The 15,808-nt window shown below is 64.8% G+C and overlaps 4 protein-coding genes across 7 annotated transcripts; 2 read left to right on the top strand and 2 right to left on the bottom strand.

Annotated features, from left to right (window-relative positions):
• Positions 1-556: 556 nt before the first annotated feature.
• On the bottom strand, positions 557-7,108 carry DDX56 (DEAD-box helicase 56). The gene is made up of 14 exons (XM_065856664.2): positions 6,922-7,108; positions 6,312-6,473; positions 5,209-5,369; positions 4,960-5,130; positions 4,222-4,312; positions 3,172-3,416; positions 2,479-2,604; positions 1,766-1,918; positions 1,582-1,676; positions 1,422-1,495; positions 1,242-1,331; positions 1,049-1,154; positions 842-933; positions 557-740 (listed from the first exon to the last, which is right to left on the bottom strand). Exons 1-14 carry the CDS (start codon positions 6,982-6,984, stop codon positions 660-662), a joined length of 1,710 nt encoding a protein of 569 aa, XP_065712736.1. The 5' UTR covers positions 6,985-7,108; the 3' UTR covers positions 557-659.
• A 105-nt stretch (positions 7,109-7,213) lies between these two features.
• On the bottom strand, positions 7,214-9,897 carry TMED4 (transmembrane p24 trafficking protein 4). The gene is made up of 5 exons (XM_065856677.2): positions 9,725-9,897; positions 9,021-9,121; positions 7,895-8,020; positions 7,659-7,805; positions 7,214-7,517 (listed from the first exon to the last, which is right to left on the bottom strand). Exons 1-5 carry the CDS (start codon positions 9,864-9,866, stop codon positions 7,368-7,370), a joined length of 666 nt encoding a protein of 221 aa, XP_065712749.1. The 5' UTR covers positions 9,867-9,897; the 3' UTR covers positions 7,214-7,367.
• Positions 9,898-10,098: 201 nt separating this feature from the next.
• On the top strand, positions 10,099-12,422 carry LOC136112214 (interleukin-1 receptor antagonist protein-like). 2 transcript variants are annotated; one of them, XM_065856743.2, is made up of 5 exons: positions 10,099-10,357; positions 10,565-10,607; positions 10,682-10,770; positions 10,858-10,982; positions 11,731-12,422. In XM_065856743.2, exons 1-5 carry the CDS (start codon positions 10,354-10,356, stop codon positions 11,938-11,940), a joined length of 471 nt encoding a protein of 156 aa, XP_065712815.1. In that variant the 5' UTR covers positions 10,099-10,353; the 3' UTR covers positions 11,941-12,422. The 2 variants fall into 2 exon arrangements, with proteins under 2 accessions (XP_065712815.1, XP_065712814.1); XM_065856742.2 differs by lacking the exon at positions 10,099-10,357 and having other exon boundaries at positions 10,365-10,607.
• A 197-nt stretch (positions 12,423-12,619) lies between these two features.
• LOC136112307 (interleukin-36 receptor antagonist protein-like) lies at positions 12,620-15,785 on the top strand. 3 transcript variants are annotated; one of them, XM_065856888.2, is made up of 7 exons: positions 12,620-12,676; positions 13,201-13,312; positions 13,481-13,517; positions 13,604-13,755; positions 14,406-14,561; positions 14,643-14,767; positions 15,512-15,785. In XM_065856888.2, the coding sequence occupies exons 3-7, from the start codon at positions 13,489-13,491 to the stop codon at positions 15,704-15,706; spliced, it is 657 nt and encodes a 218-aa protein (XP_065712960.1). In that variant the 5' UTR covers positions 12,620-12,676; positions 13,201-13,312; positions 13,481-13,488; the 3' UTR covers positions 15,707-15,785. The 3 variants fall into 3 exon arrangements, with proteins under 3 accessions (XP_065712960.1, XP_071655502.1, XP_071655501.1); XM_071799401.1 differs by lacking the exon at positions 12,620-12,676 and having other exon boundaries at positions 12,851-13,312; positions 14,409-14,561; XM_071799400.1 differs by lacking the exon at positions 12,620-12,676 and having other exon boundaries at positions 12,851-13,312; positions 13,395-13,517.
• The last annotated feature ends 23 nt before the right edge of the window (positions 15,786-15,808 follow it).

Raw genomic sequence — 15,808 nt, 5'->3', positions numbered from 1 at the left:
CCCTCCCCTTTCACTCCTCGTCCCTATTTGTGGCCAAGGGGGGGCACAATTTTCATTAAACAGTGACGGAGCTGAATTTTGCGGAGGTTTTGGGTGGAAAAGCAGCAAAACATGGTCATGCGTGGGAACGTCCTCCCTGCCAGGCTGGCGCTGGGGACATGGGTGTCTCTGGATGCCAGTGAGGGTTCAGGGACAGGGGGAAAGGTTCAGGGCCCCTCGATAAGACGCTGTAACCCCGATACGACGCCATAACCGTGATAAGAGGATGTTACCCTGATAAAAGACTTTGACAGGGACACCTGTCCCCGGGGGGCACCCCCAGCTCGCTGCCACCCCCAGGGCTCAGGGTGACACCGGTGACAGCAGCACAGGGGATGACAGGATGCCCGAGTCCCCCCATCCCGCAGCGTCACCCCCTGCTGTGACTTTGTCCCCATTTATGGCCCTGGCGCAGCCTTGGGGGGTGATAACGCCCCGATAAGGGGGGAGGACGACGCCCCGGCACCTTTGCCCAGCGTGTCGTATCACGTAGCTCGCAACGCCACAACACACCACAGCCTGGGGACACCTTTATTTGGGACGGTGGCGGCGCAGAGACACCCCCTGTGACTCGGGGGGGCTGCAAGGCAGCACCGATGCCCCCCGGGTGGTTTGGGGGGTCAGGAGGGTGGTGCAGCAGGACGCTTGGCACGGTGACGGGCGTACTTGAAGCTCTGCAGTGGGTTGCCGGAGCCCCGGGACTGGTGAGGAGGAAGAAACAATCAGGGTTGGACCCCTCCAGTGGCAAAGGGGACACAGAGGGGACACAGGAGGGACACGGGGGGGTCCATGCCACACTCACTGTCGCACCACGGCGGCGCTTGGCGCCGGTGTTCAGCACCCGCCTGCGCTTCTTGCGGTCGGGTTTGGCGACGCCGCGGAGACTCGGTGGCACTGCAAGCACAGAGCGGAGAGTAGACGATGGCAGTGACACCCTGTCCCCCGCCCAGTGACACCCCCAGGCACCGTTTTGCCCCTTTTCCCCCCCAAATTGGGGCGTGGGACGTACCCAGGTAGTCGGGGACGTTGCGGAGGTGCGGCTTGACAATGGCGGGGTGCAGGGGCTTGTCGTGGCGCAGGACGTGCAGGTCACGGGGGTTGTCCTCAAAATACGCCTTGGGGACAAAGAATCGGGGGGGTGGCAGCCATCTGGACAACCCCACGCTGCCTGGTTTCCCCCCTGGGAACTGTGGGGACATTACCTTGAGCTTCTCCGAGTTGAGCAGCTCGTCCTTGATCTCCCGCAAGCGTGCTTCCTTCACTGCCTGCTTGGTGACAGAGCGCATGGCGTCCTGGGTGGGGATACGGAGGTGTCAGAGGTTGTCACCACCCCCAGAGGGTGCCACCGGTACCCACCCGGTGTCACCCACCCACCCACCTACCCGGCAGCGGTACCGCAGCCCTTCGATCTCTTCCATGCGGAACTTGTAGGGCTGCAGCATGGACTCGCCGTTCTCTGGGGACACGTGGGGACACCGGGGTCACCCCGTGCCCCTCTCGTGTCCCCGTCACCCCCGTGCGGTGACACAGGGTCCCCCTGACCTCCAGCGAGCGCGTCCTCGATGCGGGCCATCCCCTCCTCCTCCTCAGGCAGTGCGAAGGTCAGTGCGGTGCCAGGGTTGTCAGCACGGGCTGTCCTGCGGGCACGGGGGGGAACACGGTGGTGACACAGCCACCCAAGGGGACACCGGCCACCCCTGTGTCCCCTGCGTGTGTCCCCAGGTACCTGCCCACGCGGTGTATGTAGGACTCGACAGTCGGCGGCACGTCGAAGTTGATGACGACAGCGACATTTTGGAAGTCAATGCCGCGCGCGACGCCGTATTCAGAGTCCTTGTCCTTGCCCTTGTCCTTGTCCTTGCCCTTGCCCCTGTCTTTGCTGGGGGGACAGGAGGTGTCAGGGTGGCCCTCAGACCCCCAAGGACACGGGGACACCCTCGGTAAGGGGACATGTGGGACACAGATACTCCTATGGGCACAAGGACATCGGGAAAGAGGATCCCTGTGGGTGTGACGACCTGGGCATGGGGACATACTGGGCGGTGACACCCATGGGGACACGCTGGGCACAATGTCCCCAGAGCCACGGGGACAGGGCAAGGACACCCCATGGCGAAGGTGACATGCTGGGCACAGGGATCTCCCTGGGCACCCACACCCACGGGGACAGGAGAGACAAACCCCCTCAGGGAAAAGAAATCCCCCAGGCTTATGGACAGGGACATCCCTGTAGGGACAGGGACATCCCCACGGGCACCAGGACCCTGTTGAGGACAAGGACACTGGTGGGAACAGGGACACCCTGGCCAGAAGTGCCCCCCATGGCTCTGAGCCACCTGCGCTGGTCTGAGCCGAAAGTGCCCAGGGGACACAGTGGCCCTGGGGACATCCTGGGGACACTGGTGACACCCAAGGGACAGTGATGCCCCCCTGGATCACCTGGGGGCCACCCCCTTGCGTTGTTTCTTGCGTGGGGGGTGCTCTGGGGGGGCCGCGGGTGCCTCCTCGTCGGTGGCCACGATGTAGTCGTAGACGCCGCGGTTGAACTGGGTGATGATGTGACACCTGGGAACAAAGCAGGTGTCACTGTCCCCACCACGGGCACCCCGCTTTGCTGTGCCCCCCAAACCCTCAGGTACCCCCCCAGACACCCCACACCCTCCTGGGGCCCCCAGGGTATTCCCTGGCACCCCCAGAGCACCCAATGTCCCTGGGGATCCCTCGGCTCGTTGGGGACACCCCAGGGTCACTCATTGCCCCCAAGCAGCACCCCAATATCCCCCCAGGGATACCCTCCTATCTGGGGCACCCCAAACCCCTCCAGCACTCCATTTCCCAGCCCCCAGGGGTAACCCCCTCTCTAGGGCACCCCAAAGCCCCCCAGCACCCCACTTCCACACACCCACGGGTGCTCCCCACCCAAGAGGAGACTCCAAAACCGCCCTGTACCTCATTTCCCAATCCCCAGGGTATCCAGGGCACCCTATGTCACCTCCTGCACCCCATTTCCCATCCCCAGCGGCACCCAGGACATCCCGTCCCCCACCGCACACCCCATTTCCCACCCTCCAGTGGTACCCCCACGCAAGGGGACACTCCAAACTGTCCCCAGGATGGGGGGGATGGAATTACCGAGAGCGGGCGGGCAGCTCGGAATTGAGGGCACAGGCAGGGACCCCGAATTGCTCGAGGAAGAGCTTGAGGCGGTAGCAGCGGGGGGTGGTCCCCACGAAGAGCAGGGCGCGTCCCCGCAGCACCCCCAGTTTGAGGAGGGCACAGAGCAGCAGGAACTTCTCCTCCTCCGTCCCACAGCGTACCCCAAACTGTCGCAGCTGGGAGGGCCCCGGTAACCGTGGCTCCGGCGGGCACAGCGTCACCTGAGCGGAGGGGGACACACACAGGGATGCGGGGACGTGGGCGTGCGCCCCTGCTCTGGGGTCACCAGATCCTGTGTGAACCCCAAAATGTGACCTGGTGGGGGCTGCGGTTATGTGGTCCCGTGTCCCCCCATCTCTGTGCTCGCTGCAGAGCCACAAATCCCCCCTAGATGCCCCAATTCGCCCCCCAAGACAACCCAACCTCTCCCTGTGCTCCCCCCATACCCCCAAACCTCTCCTCATGCCCCCGTCACTTTGTCCAGAATACCCCATATGTCCCCCAAAATGTGCCCCTGTGGGTGGTGTGTTCCCATGTCCCAGGGTCCCCCCATCTCTGTGCCCACCCTGGACCCCAAAATCCACTCCCAGGCCCCCTAAATCCTCCCCCCAGATGCCTCAAATTTTCCCGATCCCCCAAATCCACGCCCCAGATCCCCAAACCTTTCTCTGTGCCCCCTCCATGTCCACCGGAACCCCAACTGTCCCCCACAACGTGCCCCTGTGGTGCCACAGCTGTCCCAGCATCCCCCCACCTCTGTGCTCACCCTGGACCCCCCAAATTCCACCCCGGGCCCACCAACTTTCCCCCAGACCCCACAAATCTCCTCCAGCTCTCTAAACCTCTCCATGTGCCCCCCCCCCACCAATCAAGAACAACCCATATATCCCCCACATGTCCCTGTGGGTGCTACGTTCCCATGGCCCAGCATCCCCAAATCTCTGTGCCCATCCTGGACCCCAAATCTCCAAAATCCCCCACATGGACCCCCCCAGACCTCTCCCTGTGCCCCCAAACCCCACTCACTGGGTTGTGCAGCACCAGCTCCTTCAGGGCCTCCACGTCGGGGCTGAAAGTGGCCGAGAGCAGCAGTGCCTGGTAGATCTTGGGGAGGTGGCTGGAGGGATTTGGGGGGGTCAGTGGCAGCCCCCTCATGTATGGCGGTGACAGGGACCCCCCATGGACCTGACAGCAGAGCTGACAATTCCCAAGTGCCCCCTCTTCAGCCCCACTGTGCCCCCCAGCACTAGCATGGCTGTGCCCCCTGCATCCCCCAGCCATTAGCACTGTCCCCCAAAACCTCAGTGTCGCCAAAATCTTAACGTCCCCCAAACCCCTGACTGTACCCCCACCCACATCCTCCAGCCCCAGCAGTGCCCCCCAAATCCCATCAGTGTCCCCTAAATCCTGGCATTGTCCCAAACCCCCTAACTGTGCCCCCCACATCTTCCAGCCCAGCAGTGCCCCCCAAACCTTTTCAGTGTCCCTTAAACCCCTGCCTGTGCCCCCATGTCCTCCAACCCCCGTAGTGTCCCCCCAAGCCTGACACTGTCCCACAAAAACCCATGCACCCCTAGCCCCAGCAGCGTTCCCCAACCCTGACACTGTCACCCAAAATCCCCAGCGTGCCCCCAAACCCTCGTCTGTGCCCTCCAATTTCTCCATCCCCAGCAGTTTCCCCCCAAATCCACCGTGTCCCCAACCCCCTGGCTGTGCCCCCCACATCCCCCAGCCCCCCGCCGTGCCCCCCCAGTCCCCCCTCACCACAGCAGGGCTCTGATGTCCTGCCCGCAGCCAAAGTTGAGCAGCAGATCAGCCTCATCCAGCACCAGCAGCTCCAGCGAGTGCCGCAGGCTCAGGCTGCGGGCGCCCACATGCGCCAGCACCCGTCCTGGCGTCCCCACCACCACGTCCGGCTTCTCCATCAGCACCGGCCTGGGATCACGCACCCTGTCACCCCCTGAGTGCCAGGGGGGACCCAGGCATCCGGGAAAGGGGAGGGAGGGTTCTTACCGCTGCGCAGCAAGGTCAGCATGGGCGCAGAGGTCGGCAACGCGCACGTCGCGGGCACAGAACGTCGCCAGCTGCCGCAGGCTGCGCACCACCTGCTGGCCCAGCTCCTTGGAGGGCACCAGCACCAGCGCCCGCACCGCCTGTGGCACCGCCGAGGGGGCCTGCACCCCCCACAGTCACACGGGGCCGGGAGAGGGATCCCCTGCGCCCCACAGAGTCGTCCCCTGCCCCACAGAGTCCCCCCCGGTTCAACAGCACCCTGCACACCCCCCTGCCCCACAGTGCCCAATTCTCCCCAGACACCCCGTGGTGCACCTGTACCCCCCCCATCTGGATGCTGCCCCCATCCTCAATACACCACGCACCCCCCCGCCCCATGGTGCCCCCCTGCCCCACAATACCCACCCCACCTGATCCCCCTCAGTGTCCCCCACAAACCCAAAACCCCCCATCCCTGCCCGCATACCCCACGTACTCCCCCATCTGGATGCCCCCTGTGCCCCATACATGCTCAACACCCCACGCACCCCACAGGGCACCCCCTGCCCCACGGTACCCACCTCACCTGATCCCCCCCAACACTCCCAGTACCCCCCCTGCCTGCACACCCCAAGTACCCACCAGTGCCCAACGCTGCCTAGATACCCCACGAAGCCCCCCCACCCCACAGAACCCACCCCAACTGATCCCCCCAGTGCCCCCATAACCCCCTGGTGCTCCCCCCACACCCAATACCCCCCAGCACCCACCCCTGCCCACACAACCCCGTATGCCCCAGTGCCCACCCCTGTGTGGATGCCTCATGGAGCCCCCCCACCCCACAGCACCCACCTCACCTGATCCCTCCCATTGCCCCCTGCACACCCAAAACCCCCAGCACCCATCCCTACCCGCACACCCCACATAACCCCCCATCTGGATGTTCCCTGTGCCCCCCACATACTCAGTACCTCATGTACCCCACAGGGTATCCCCTGCCCCATGGCATCCACCTCACCTGATCCCCCCCAGTGCCCCCAACACCCACCCCTGGCCACACACCCCCAAACCCCCCAGTGTCCACCCCTGTGTGGATGCCCCATGGACCCCCCGGCCCCACTCACCGCCTTGACGCGCAGCAGGTGCTGCAGCAGGGGCAGCCCGTATGCCCCCGTCTTCCCGGAGCCCGTCCTGGCCCGGGCCAGGATGTCGCGTCCTTCCAGCGCCAGGGGAATGGCCTCGGCCTGGATGGCCGTGGGGGCGGCCCAGCCCAGCTCTGCCACCGCCTGCGGGGGTTGGTGTCACCTCGGGGGTCCCCTGTGCCCCCCGAGTCACTGTAGGGGGGGGACCCCGAATAAAACCCCCACACCCCGAGGGACCCCGGGGTCTAGGCGCCTCAGGGTCACCCCTGCAAAGGGATCCTGGTATCCCCGTCCCCAGTGAGGGACCCCGGGGTCCCGGCCCCCCATGCCCCGCCCTCCCTAAAACGACCCCGGTCCTTGAACCCCTCTTGTACCCCAAAGCCTCGGTCCAACCCCAAACCGAATGACCACAGAACCCCGGCCCTTCGCCACCTGCCCCCTCAGAGGTGTCCCGGCCCCGTTCCCATCGAGGGTCCCCCAGTCCCGGCCCCCCATGGGGACACCGGCGCACCCCCCTCAAGGCCAGACCCTTTCTCTCATGGCTTCCCCCCGCCAGCCCGCAGCCCCATATCCCGCTCCCAGCCCCTCGGACCCGCAGCAGCCGCCCGTCCAGCCCCATGTGCTCGAAACCCGGTGTCGCCGCCGCCGCCGCCATGTTCACCGCCCCCCTCACACCGCGCCCACCGACACTTCCGCCGCGCACCCAGAGCGTCCGCTAGGAGAGCGACGTGCGCCGAGCTGCCCCCTGGCGGTGGAGGACTGAGCAGCACCTTCGCTACACACCTGACGCCTGGGTCCCTCTGTTGTTTTGGGGGGGGTTTGTACACCCCAAACAGGCCTGAGCCACCCCCCCAGCGCACCAAAAAACCCACCAACAAGCCACATCCGACCCCAAAAATCCTTTATTTTCCCACAAAATACCACCGCAGGGGCCGGCCCCCACCCTCCCTCCTGGCACGCAGGGCTCCCCCAAACCTCCCCACTCCCCCTCTGGGTCCCAGTAGTTCCCCCAAGGGCTGTGGGGTGACACGGGAGGGGCTACACCAGCTTCTTGGCCTCGAAGAAGCTCTTGAGGTGCCGCATCTGCCAGACGCCGGTGAGGATGAGGATGATGGTCTGGGCGATGGACCACCAGAGCACGCGCTGGTTAGTGCTCTCGCTCGTCATGCGGAAACGCTCCTCTCGGTACTACCAGAAAACATAAAGTGAGGACACAAACAAGCAAACAAAAAAAATGGTTTATCCCTGTGATACCGCCAGGCAAAGAAATTAAAAATATAAAGCGGGAGGGGAAAAAAAAAAGGGGGGGTTTGGATCACCCCTCCTCACCCTCTGGTAGTTCTGCTCCTTCTGGATCTGCTCGACCTGGTCGAGGAGCTGCCGGGCGCGGAGCTGCAGCTCCGTCAGCTTGTCCTTGGCAGCGATTTCGGGGTAGTTGTTGGTGTGTTCGCCCACCTGGATGTCCAGGTGCACCCGCTGTGGAGTCAAAATAAGCAGGGGGGATGTCAGCAGAGCCCCGTCGGTGCTGACACCCCCGTCCCAGGTTCGGGGAACCCTCCTGTTACCAGTTTGCCGCCGGCAAAGAGCGCCATGCGAGTGGAGTTGGAGTGGAGGCAGATTTGGTGTTCGCCTGGCGTGTGGGAGGTGAAGGTGAAACGTCCCTCCGAGCCGTACTGGCGCGACAGGACCACCTGCGACAGCACCGGGATGCCGTCACACAGCGCCCAGCCCAGGGGACACCGGGACAGCCCCCCCGTGTTCCACAGACCCCCCTGTCCTGGGTAAAGGGGTGCCCCATGTACCCCACAGACCCCACACCCAGGCTGTGGGATTCCCCGTGCACCCCAGGGGCCCACTGCCCTTGCTGGAGGACACCCCAAGACCCACACCCCACCCCAACAGCAGACACCTCAATGACTCCACACCCTGACTTGTGGGTGCCCTGTGCATCCCAGGGACCTCCTAACCCGTCCTGGGGGCATCCTGTGTGCCCCAGGGCCCCAAACCCCAGGCCATGGGCACCCTAGGGACTGCTTGTCTTCTTTGGCAAGCACTCTGTGCTCCCCACGGACCCCACACCCAGGCTGGGAGGTGCCCCGTGTACCCCAGGAATGCTCTGCCCCAGCTGGGAGATACTGCAAGATCCCCCCACCCTAACAGACGGCACCCCAGGCACCCCACACCCAGGCTGGTGGGTACCCCATGCACCCCAGGGAACCCCTGACCCAACTGGGGGACACACCATGTACCCCAGGGACCCCACACCCAAAACAATGGGCACCAGAAGGACCCCCCCACCCCAGCTGGCAGGCACCCCAGGGACCCCCTCACCCAGGCTGGTGGGTGCCCCGTGCACCCCTGGAGTCCCCCACCCTTGTTGGAGAACACCCCAGGACATCCCCCCACCCCAATAGCAGGCATCTCGGGGACCCCCCAGCCCAGATAATGGGCACACTAGAGACCCTCTGTCTTCTTTGGCAAGCACCCCAGGGACCCCCTGCCCCCAACAGCAGGCACCCCAAGGACCCACCCCAGCTGGGGGGCACCCTGTGTGCCCCAGGGACTCCACACCTAGGCCAGGGGGTGTCCAGGCTCCCCAAGAGCCCACACTACTGGGCCGGGGGTATCTAGGCCCCCCAGGAGCCCCAATTACGGGGCCAGGGGGTGCCCCGAGCCCCCCCAGACACCTACCTTTCCGTCAGGGTCCTTCACCTCCACGTGCATGCCCAGTCCGGGGGTGGACGGCAGGAATGACTCCGACTGTTTGTCCCACAGTTGTGTCCGGTAGTTCCCTGGTGTGGGGGACGGTGGGAGGCAGCGGGTCTGAATGGGGCCCACTCAAGGCCAGCCCATTACCCCCCGGTTCCTGGAGGCCTCTCCTCCCCCTTCCCACCGCCGTGGTTGTGGGGGCCTCCTCATTGTCCCCCATCCTTCCTCATTGTCCCACATCCTTCCTCATTGCCACCCAGCCCTCCCCATCCCTCCACATTGCCCCCACATCCCTCCTCGTTGCTCCCCATCCCTCTTCGTCGCCCCCCAGCCCTCCTCATTGCCCGCCAGCCCCTCCCCATTGCCCCCATTCCTCTTCGTCGCCCCTCAGCCCTTCTCATTGCCCCCCAGTCCCTCCCCGTTACCCCCCAGCCCTTTCTATCCCTCCCCATTACCCCCATCCCTCCCCATCGCCCCGGGTCCCTCCCTGTCACCCCTCATCCCTCTTCGTCGCCCCTCATCCCTCTTCGCAGCCCCCCAGCCCTCCTCGTCGCCCTCCGGTCCCTTCCCATTGCCCCCCCACCATTCCTCATTGTCCCCCATCCCTCCCCACTGTCCCCCGCTCCCTCCCCACTGCCCCTCGCTCCCTCCCGGTGTCCCCCCCGGCCGCCCCGCAGGCCCCTCACCGATGACCATGGTCTCGTCCGGGATCTCCTCGATGAAGCAGCGCTTCTCGGTCTCGCCAATGTGGAAATAGAGCCCGTGTGCGCTCCAGGCCGCCAGCAGCAGCGCGGCCACCGCGGCCCGCACAGCCCCGCCGCCCGCCATGGCCCGCGGGGAGGGACACTGCGCATGCGCCCCGCCCGGCCCGCGCACACCGCGCACGCGCCCCGCCCGGCCCGCGCACACCGCGCATGCGCCGCCCGCCGGCGGCCACTCACTGGTTCCCACGCCGCGCGTTGGGTTCCGGGCTGAGAGGTGGCTCCACTGCGCATGCGCCTCCCCGCCGCGATGATGACGGCATGCGCGGCGCTCCCCGCTCGGTGGCGCAACGGGGAGGGCGCCGCGCCCCCAGCGCTGAGATTGGCGGTTCGAGCCCCGCGTTGCGCAGTTTGAAGGGGTGCGGTGACCCCTGGTTGTGTCTTCATGTCCCCACCCCGGTGCGATCGCCCCAAGTGCCACCCCCAGCCGTTCCAAGCCCTTTGGCGGGGCGGAGCCAACTCTGCCAGCTGTGTGGCAACACCACCACCAACCTCCTTCCTTCCTTCCTTCCTTCCTCCCAGCCGCTGCCCCGGGCTTTGGGGTGGGGGGTCCCATGGGTGAGTGGGTGACCGGGGACCCCCCGGGGGGTGGGGAGGCCAGAAGCGGAACCTTAGGGACCAGTTGCGCCACTGGCAGCCCCCCGCCTCCGCAAGCTGGGAATTTCAGGAGGGGTTATAAGGGCGGGGGGGGCACAGATGACAGGACTCGGGGCGCCATGGCGTGCCGGCCCGCGCTCACCCTCGCCCTCCTCTTCCTTTGTGCAGAGGCTGAAGACTTCACCCCGCAGACCAAAGTCTTCCAGTATCGGTGAGTGGGGCAGGGGTAGCACCCCAGGGTGGCATCTGGGGGGGACATTGATGTCACCGCTGTCCCCCCGATAGGATTTGGGACATCAACCAGAAGTCACTTTACCTGCGCAATGACCAGCTAGTGGCCGGGCACCTGCAGGGGGCAAACGCGGCGCTCGAGGGTGAGATGGGGACATGGGGACACGGCGGGGGACACAGGGACATGTTGGGCATGTCTTGATGTCCCCATGTGTGTCCCCTCCCCGCAGAGAAGGTGTTTTGGGTGCCCAACCGCGCCTTCGAGCCCGCCCGGCTCCCCATCATCCTGGGCATCCAGAACGGGACGCGCTGCCTGGCCAGTCCCCCTGCCAGCCAGCCCACCCTGCAGCTGCAGGTCAGGGACAGCATGGGGACACTGTGGGGACACCACTGGGATGGGGACCCTAAAGGGATGGGGATGCTGTGGGGATGGGGACACTGTGGGGGCACCAGAGGGATGGGGATGCCACGGAGATGGGGACTCTGAAGGGACAGGGATACAGGGGGGATGGAGATGCCACAGGGATGGGGACATCAGTGGGATGGGGACATCAATGGGATGGGGACACCAAAGGGATGGGGATGCCATGGGGATGGGGACACCATGGGGACAGGGATGCCATTGGGATGGAGGATGCCACAGGGATGAGGATACTAAAAGGATGGGGACACCAAAGAGTGGGGGATGCCGTGGGGATGGGGACACCATGGGGACAGGGATGGGGACAGAGACACTAAAGGGATGGGGATACCAAAGGGATGGGGATGCCATGGGACAGGGACACAGTAGGGACAGGGATGCCACAGGGACATCAAAGGGATGGGGAGGGGACACCTGGGGTTGGGAACACCATGGGGACAGGTCCCGTGGGATCACAGAGACTGGGGCATCGCAGGGATGGGGACACCGTGGCAAGGGGACACTGGGGACAAGGATGCTGCAGAGGTCACAGGGATCACAGGGATGGAGCGTTGCAGGGATGGGGACACCACAGGAACCAGGGACATCACAGAAACGTGGCCACCGCAGGGCTGGGGACCATTGCTGGCCCACCTGGCGCTGTCACCCCATCAGTGACACAGTGTCCCCGTGTCCCCCCCAGGCCGTGGACATCCGGGCACTGCCCCGCGACAGTGCCACCTCGGCCGCCTTCACCTTCTTCCGCTCCTACAAGGACGGGCTCTGGCGCTTCGAGTCGGCCGCCAACCCCGGCTGGTTCCTCTGCACCGCGGCCCGTGGCCACCAGCCCCTGGGGCTGTCCCAGGTCCCCGACGCCACCCACCTGCTCGACTTCTACTTCCAGCTCTGCTGAGTCCCCCTGCACCTGGGGACGGGGACATCACCACCCCAGGATGGTGGCAGCTACACCAGGAGGGTGATATCCTCACCCCAGGGATGGTGACATCACACTGGGGATGGTGATATCCCTCCCAGGATGGTGACATCCCACCTGGGACGGTGATATCCTCATCCCAGGGATGGTGGCATCCCCCTCCAGATGGTGACATTCCCCTAGGGACAGTGACAACCCCTCCAGGATGGTGACATCTCCCTGAGGATGGTGATGTCCCCCCAGGGACAGTGATATCCCCTCTGGCACAGCGACAACCCCCCAGGATGGTGACATCCCCTGCAATGGTGACATCTCGCCCAGGATGATGACATCCCCGCTGGGGTGGTGACATCCTCACCCCAAGGACAGTGACATCCCCCCGGGATGGTGCTATCCCACTGTGGATGGTGACATCCTCCTGGGGACAGTGACATTCCGTGGGAATAAAGACGCTCAGGACACTTTGGTATCCATGACGTGCAGGGGGGGACAGGGTGAGCAGTGGCCCCGCCGCCTGCGTCACCGTGGCGGGAAGGCCAGTGTTGCGCCATCGACTCGTTGGGGACAATGACGGGATGTCCCTGGCGGGGGGGTGACACATCAGCGGGGCTGCCCCACAGCCAGGCCCCTTCCTGGATTTGGTGGTAGCGGGGACGCCTCCCGCCTGGCACACCCAGCTGTCACCGGCACCGCGCGGCGTTTCACAGCGGGGATGGTACACGTGGCACTGTGGGGACGGGGGACATGGGAGGTGGGACCTTGGGGACAAGGTGCATAGGACCTTGGGAACACAGCACACAGGCACAGCAGGGACAGGGCACATGGGACCATGGGGATGTGGGACATGGGACCATGGGGGTGGGGAACATGGGACCGTGGGGACAGGGGACACGGGCATGGTGGAGACAGGGCACATGGGCATCATGAGGACAACATACATGGGACTTTGGGGACAGGAAACGTGGGACCTCGGGGACAAGATACGTGGGGCCATGGGGTCAGGGCAGGTGGGACTGTGGGGACAGGACACGTGGGACCATGGGGACAGCGCAGGTGGGAGCCTGGGGACAGGGCTGACAGGACCCCAGGGACACATGGGACCCTGGGGACATGGCTCAGGGGACACCCCAGCCACAGTGACCATGAGCATCACAGGGTGGGGATGCAGGGGACGGAGGACCAGGTGGCGTTTTGCCATTGCCCCGTCACCCCGCCCAGCTCCTCCCCCACAATTACCAGGGCGGGTCTGTCCCCCTGTACCGCCCCGCTCTATAAGTGCCACCGTCACCCAGTGGAGGGGACACAACCCAGAGGACACAGGACAGGATCTCAGACGCTGACGGACTTGCAGGTATCGCTGGGGACAGGGATGGGGAGAAACCCGTTTGGGCCACATTCTGTGGGTGTTCACTCTGGAACCTACTGATAACCAGGAGCCTGTTGGCAAACTGGGTGCATCGGGGCGGGGGAATCTCGCCACCCACGTCACCTGTGTCACACACGTGGTCCCTTTGTGCAGGCTCAGCCATGTTCCGCGTGCCCAGAGCTGCCACCAGGTGAGTGGTGACAGGGTGGGGACAGAGAGGGCCTGAGTCACCCCATGTGGCACCTGCCCTTACACTTCCCTCCTGTGCCCCCCTAGGGGCTGCAGCAGGGACCAAGGTCCCTGGGGGCATCTGAGGCAGTCACAGCTCCTTAGGGACCCTCCTGGCATCATGGTGGGAACAGGGGACGCAGCAGAGTCTGTCGTCGACCCCGATATGGTGGCCTTGTTCGATGACTTCCTGGGGGGAGGTAGCACTTGTCCCCACGTTTCCCCTCTGTCCCCTTCCCCATGTCCTGGTGTCCCTGCGTTCATCCCTGTCCCCATGTGCCCCATGTCCCATATGTCCCTATGTCCCCAGGTGCCCATCACACCTGTGTGCCCCATCCCCATGTCCCCATGTCCCCACACGCCCATCACAGCCATGTCCCTGTGATGCCCACATGTCCCCATGCATCTCTGACACCCCCTGTGCCCCCGCCCTGTGTCCCCTGTCCCTGTGTCCCCACATCCCCCATCCCCACGTGCCCATCACTCTTGTGTCCTCATGTCCCTGTGTCCCCATGTGCTCACATCCCTGTGATGCCCCATGGCCCCAAATCCCACATCCCTGTGATGCCCCATGGCCCCATGGCCCCCCATCCCACATCCCTGTGATGCCCCATATCCCCCCATCCCATGTCCTTGTGATGCCCCATGTCCCCAAATCCCACATCCCTGCAATGCCCCATGTCCCCCAATCCCACGTCCCTATGTCCCCATGTCCCCCAATTCCATGTCCCCATGTCCCCCTATTGCACACCCGTGTGACGCCCCATGTCCCCATGATGCCCCACATCCCCACACACCCATGATGTCCCCGTACCCCCTCCCCATGTCCCTACATGCCCGTGTCCCCAAGCAGTGCTTGCAGGACCCGCCATCCCCTCGACCGAATCCCACGTGGTGGCCCAGCCCTACCACTACCTGGTGAGGGACACGGAGCAGAAGGGACTTTGCCTCCATGACGGTCGCCTGGTGGCCACCAGCTTCCAGGGTGCCAATGCTGCCCAAGAAGGTGGGTGCCACCCCACCCATGGTGGGTAGGGGAGACATGGGGCACCCGTGGGTGCTCCCATCCACCCCTTTCCTCTCGTAGAACCCATCAGCGTGGTACCCAACCCCAGCCTGGAGCGTCAGCGTTGTCCCCTCATCGTGGGCATCCGTGGTGGCAGCCAGGCCCTGTCGTGTGGCACTGGCCCCGAGCCCCAGCTCAAGCTGGAGGTGACACTGGGGGGGATCATGGTGGGGGTGGCCCAGGGTGGGTGGCACCCAGAGGTGGGGGAACCCCGAGGGGGTCAGCACAAGGTGGGGAACCCAAGGTGGGTGGACCCAAGGTGGACAACCCAAGGTGAGGGCACCCTGGGGTGGTGGGACACCTAGAGATGGGTCAACACAAGGTGGGGACACCCTGAAGTCATGGAGACCCAGAGACGGGTCATCCAGAAGTGGGTCAACCCAACATGGGTCAACTCAAGGTGGGTCAAGCCGAGGTGGGGACACCTTGAGATGGTGTCACCCCCAAATGGTATCACCCTGAGGTGGGGGGTTCTCCAGGGTGGTGTCACCTTGAGATGGTGTCACCAAGAGGTGGAAGGTTCCCTGGGATGGTGTCAACCTGTGATGGCATCAACCCATGATGGCATCACCTGAAGGTGGGGGGTTTCCAAGGGTGGTGTCAACCTGTGCTGGCATCATCTGGAGCTTGAGCTTCCTTGAGAAGGTGCCACCTCCTTAAGGTGGCGTCACCTGGAGGTGCGGGGTTCCCCAGGGTGGTGTCACCCCGTGATGACATCACCTAGTGGTTGAAGCTCCTTGAGAAGGTGCCACCTTGACACGGTATCACCTTGACATGGTGTCACCTGGAGATGGTGTCACCTGGAGATAGTGGCATCTGGACAAGGGGGTTCCCTGGGACAGTGGCACTGGGGGTGCTGTCCCAGCGGTGACCGCCGTGCCCCATGGCAGGAGGTGGGGCTGCTGGACCTGTTCTCACGGCCGGCTGACGCCACCCCCTACACCTTCTACAAGACCTTTGGTGGCACCACACACACCTTCGAGTCGGCCGCCTTCCCCGGGCTGTTCCTCAGCACGTCCCCAGGCCCCGCGCTGGGCCTGGCCGCCCCCCCAGCCGTCACCGCCTTCTACCTGCGCCGCAAGTGACGGTGGCACCCGTGGCGGGGGGCACCTATGGGTGTGGGGGTCGTCCCCGCTGTCAGCCCCCTCGGGTGGGGGAATAAAGAGTTGGTGTCAGTTTGGGGTGTG

Source organism: Patagioenas fasciata, chromosome 26 (assembly GCF_037038585.1).
Source record: "Patagioenas fasciata isolate bPatFas1 chromosome 26, bPatFas1.hap1, whole genome shotgun sequence".
NCBI classification, from domain to species: Eukaryota; Metazoa; Chordata; class Aves; order Columbiformes; family Columbidae; genus Patagioenas; species Patagioenas fasciata.
Note: the sequence above shows the minus strand (reverse complement) of the source record. Positions and strands in the feature narration are given on the sequence as shown.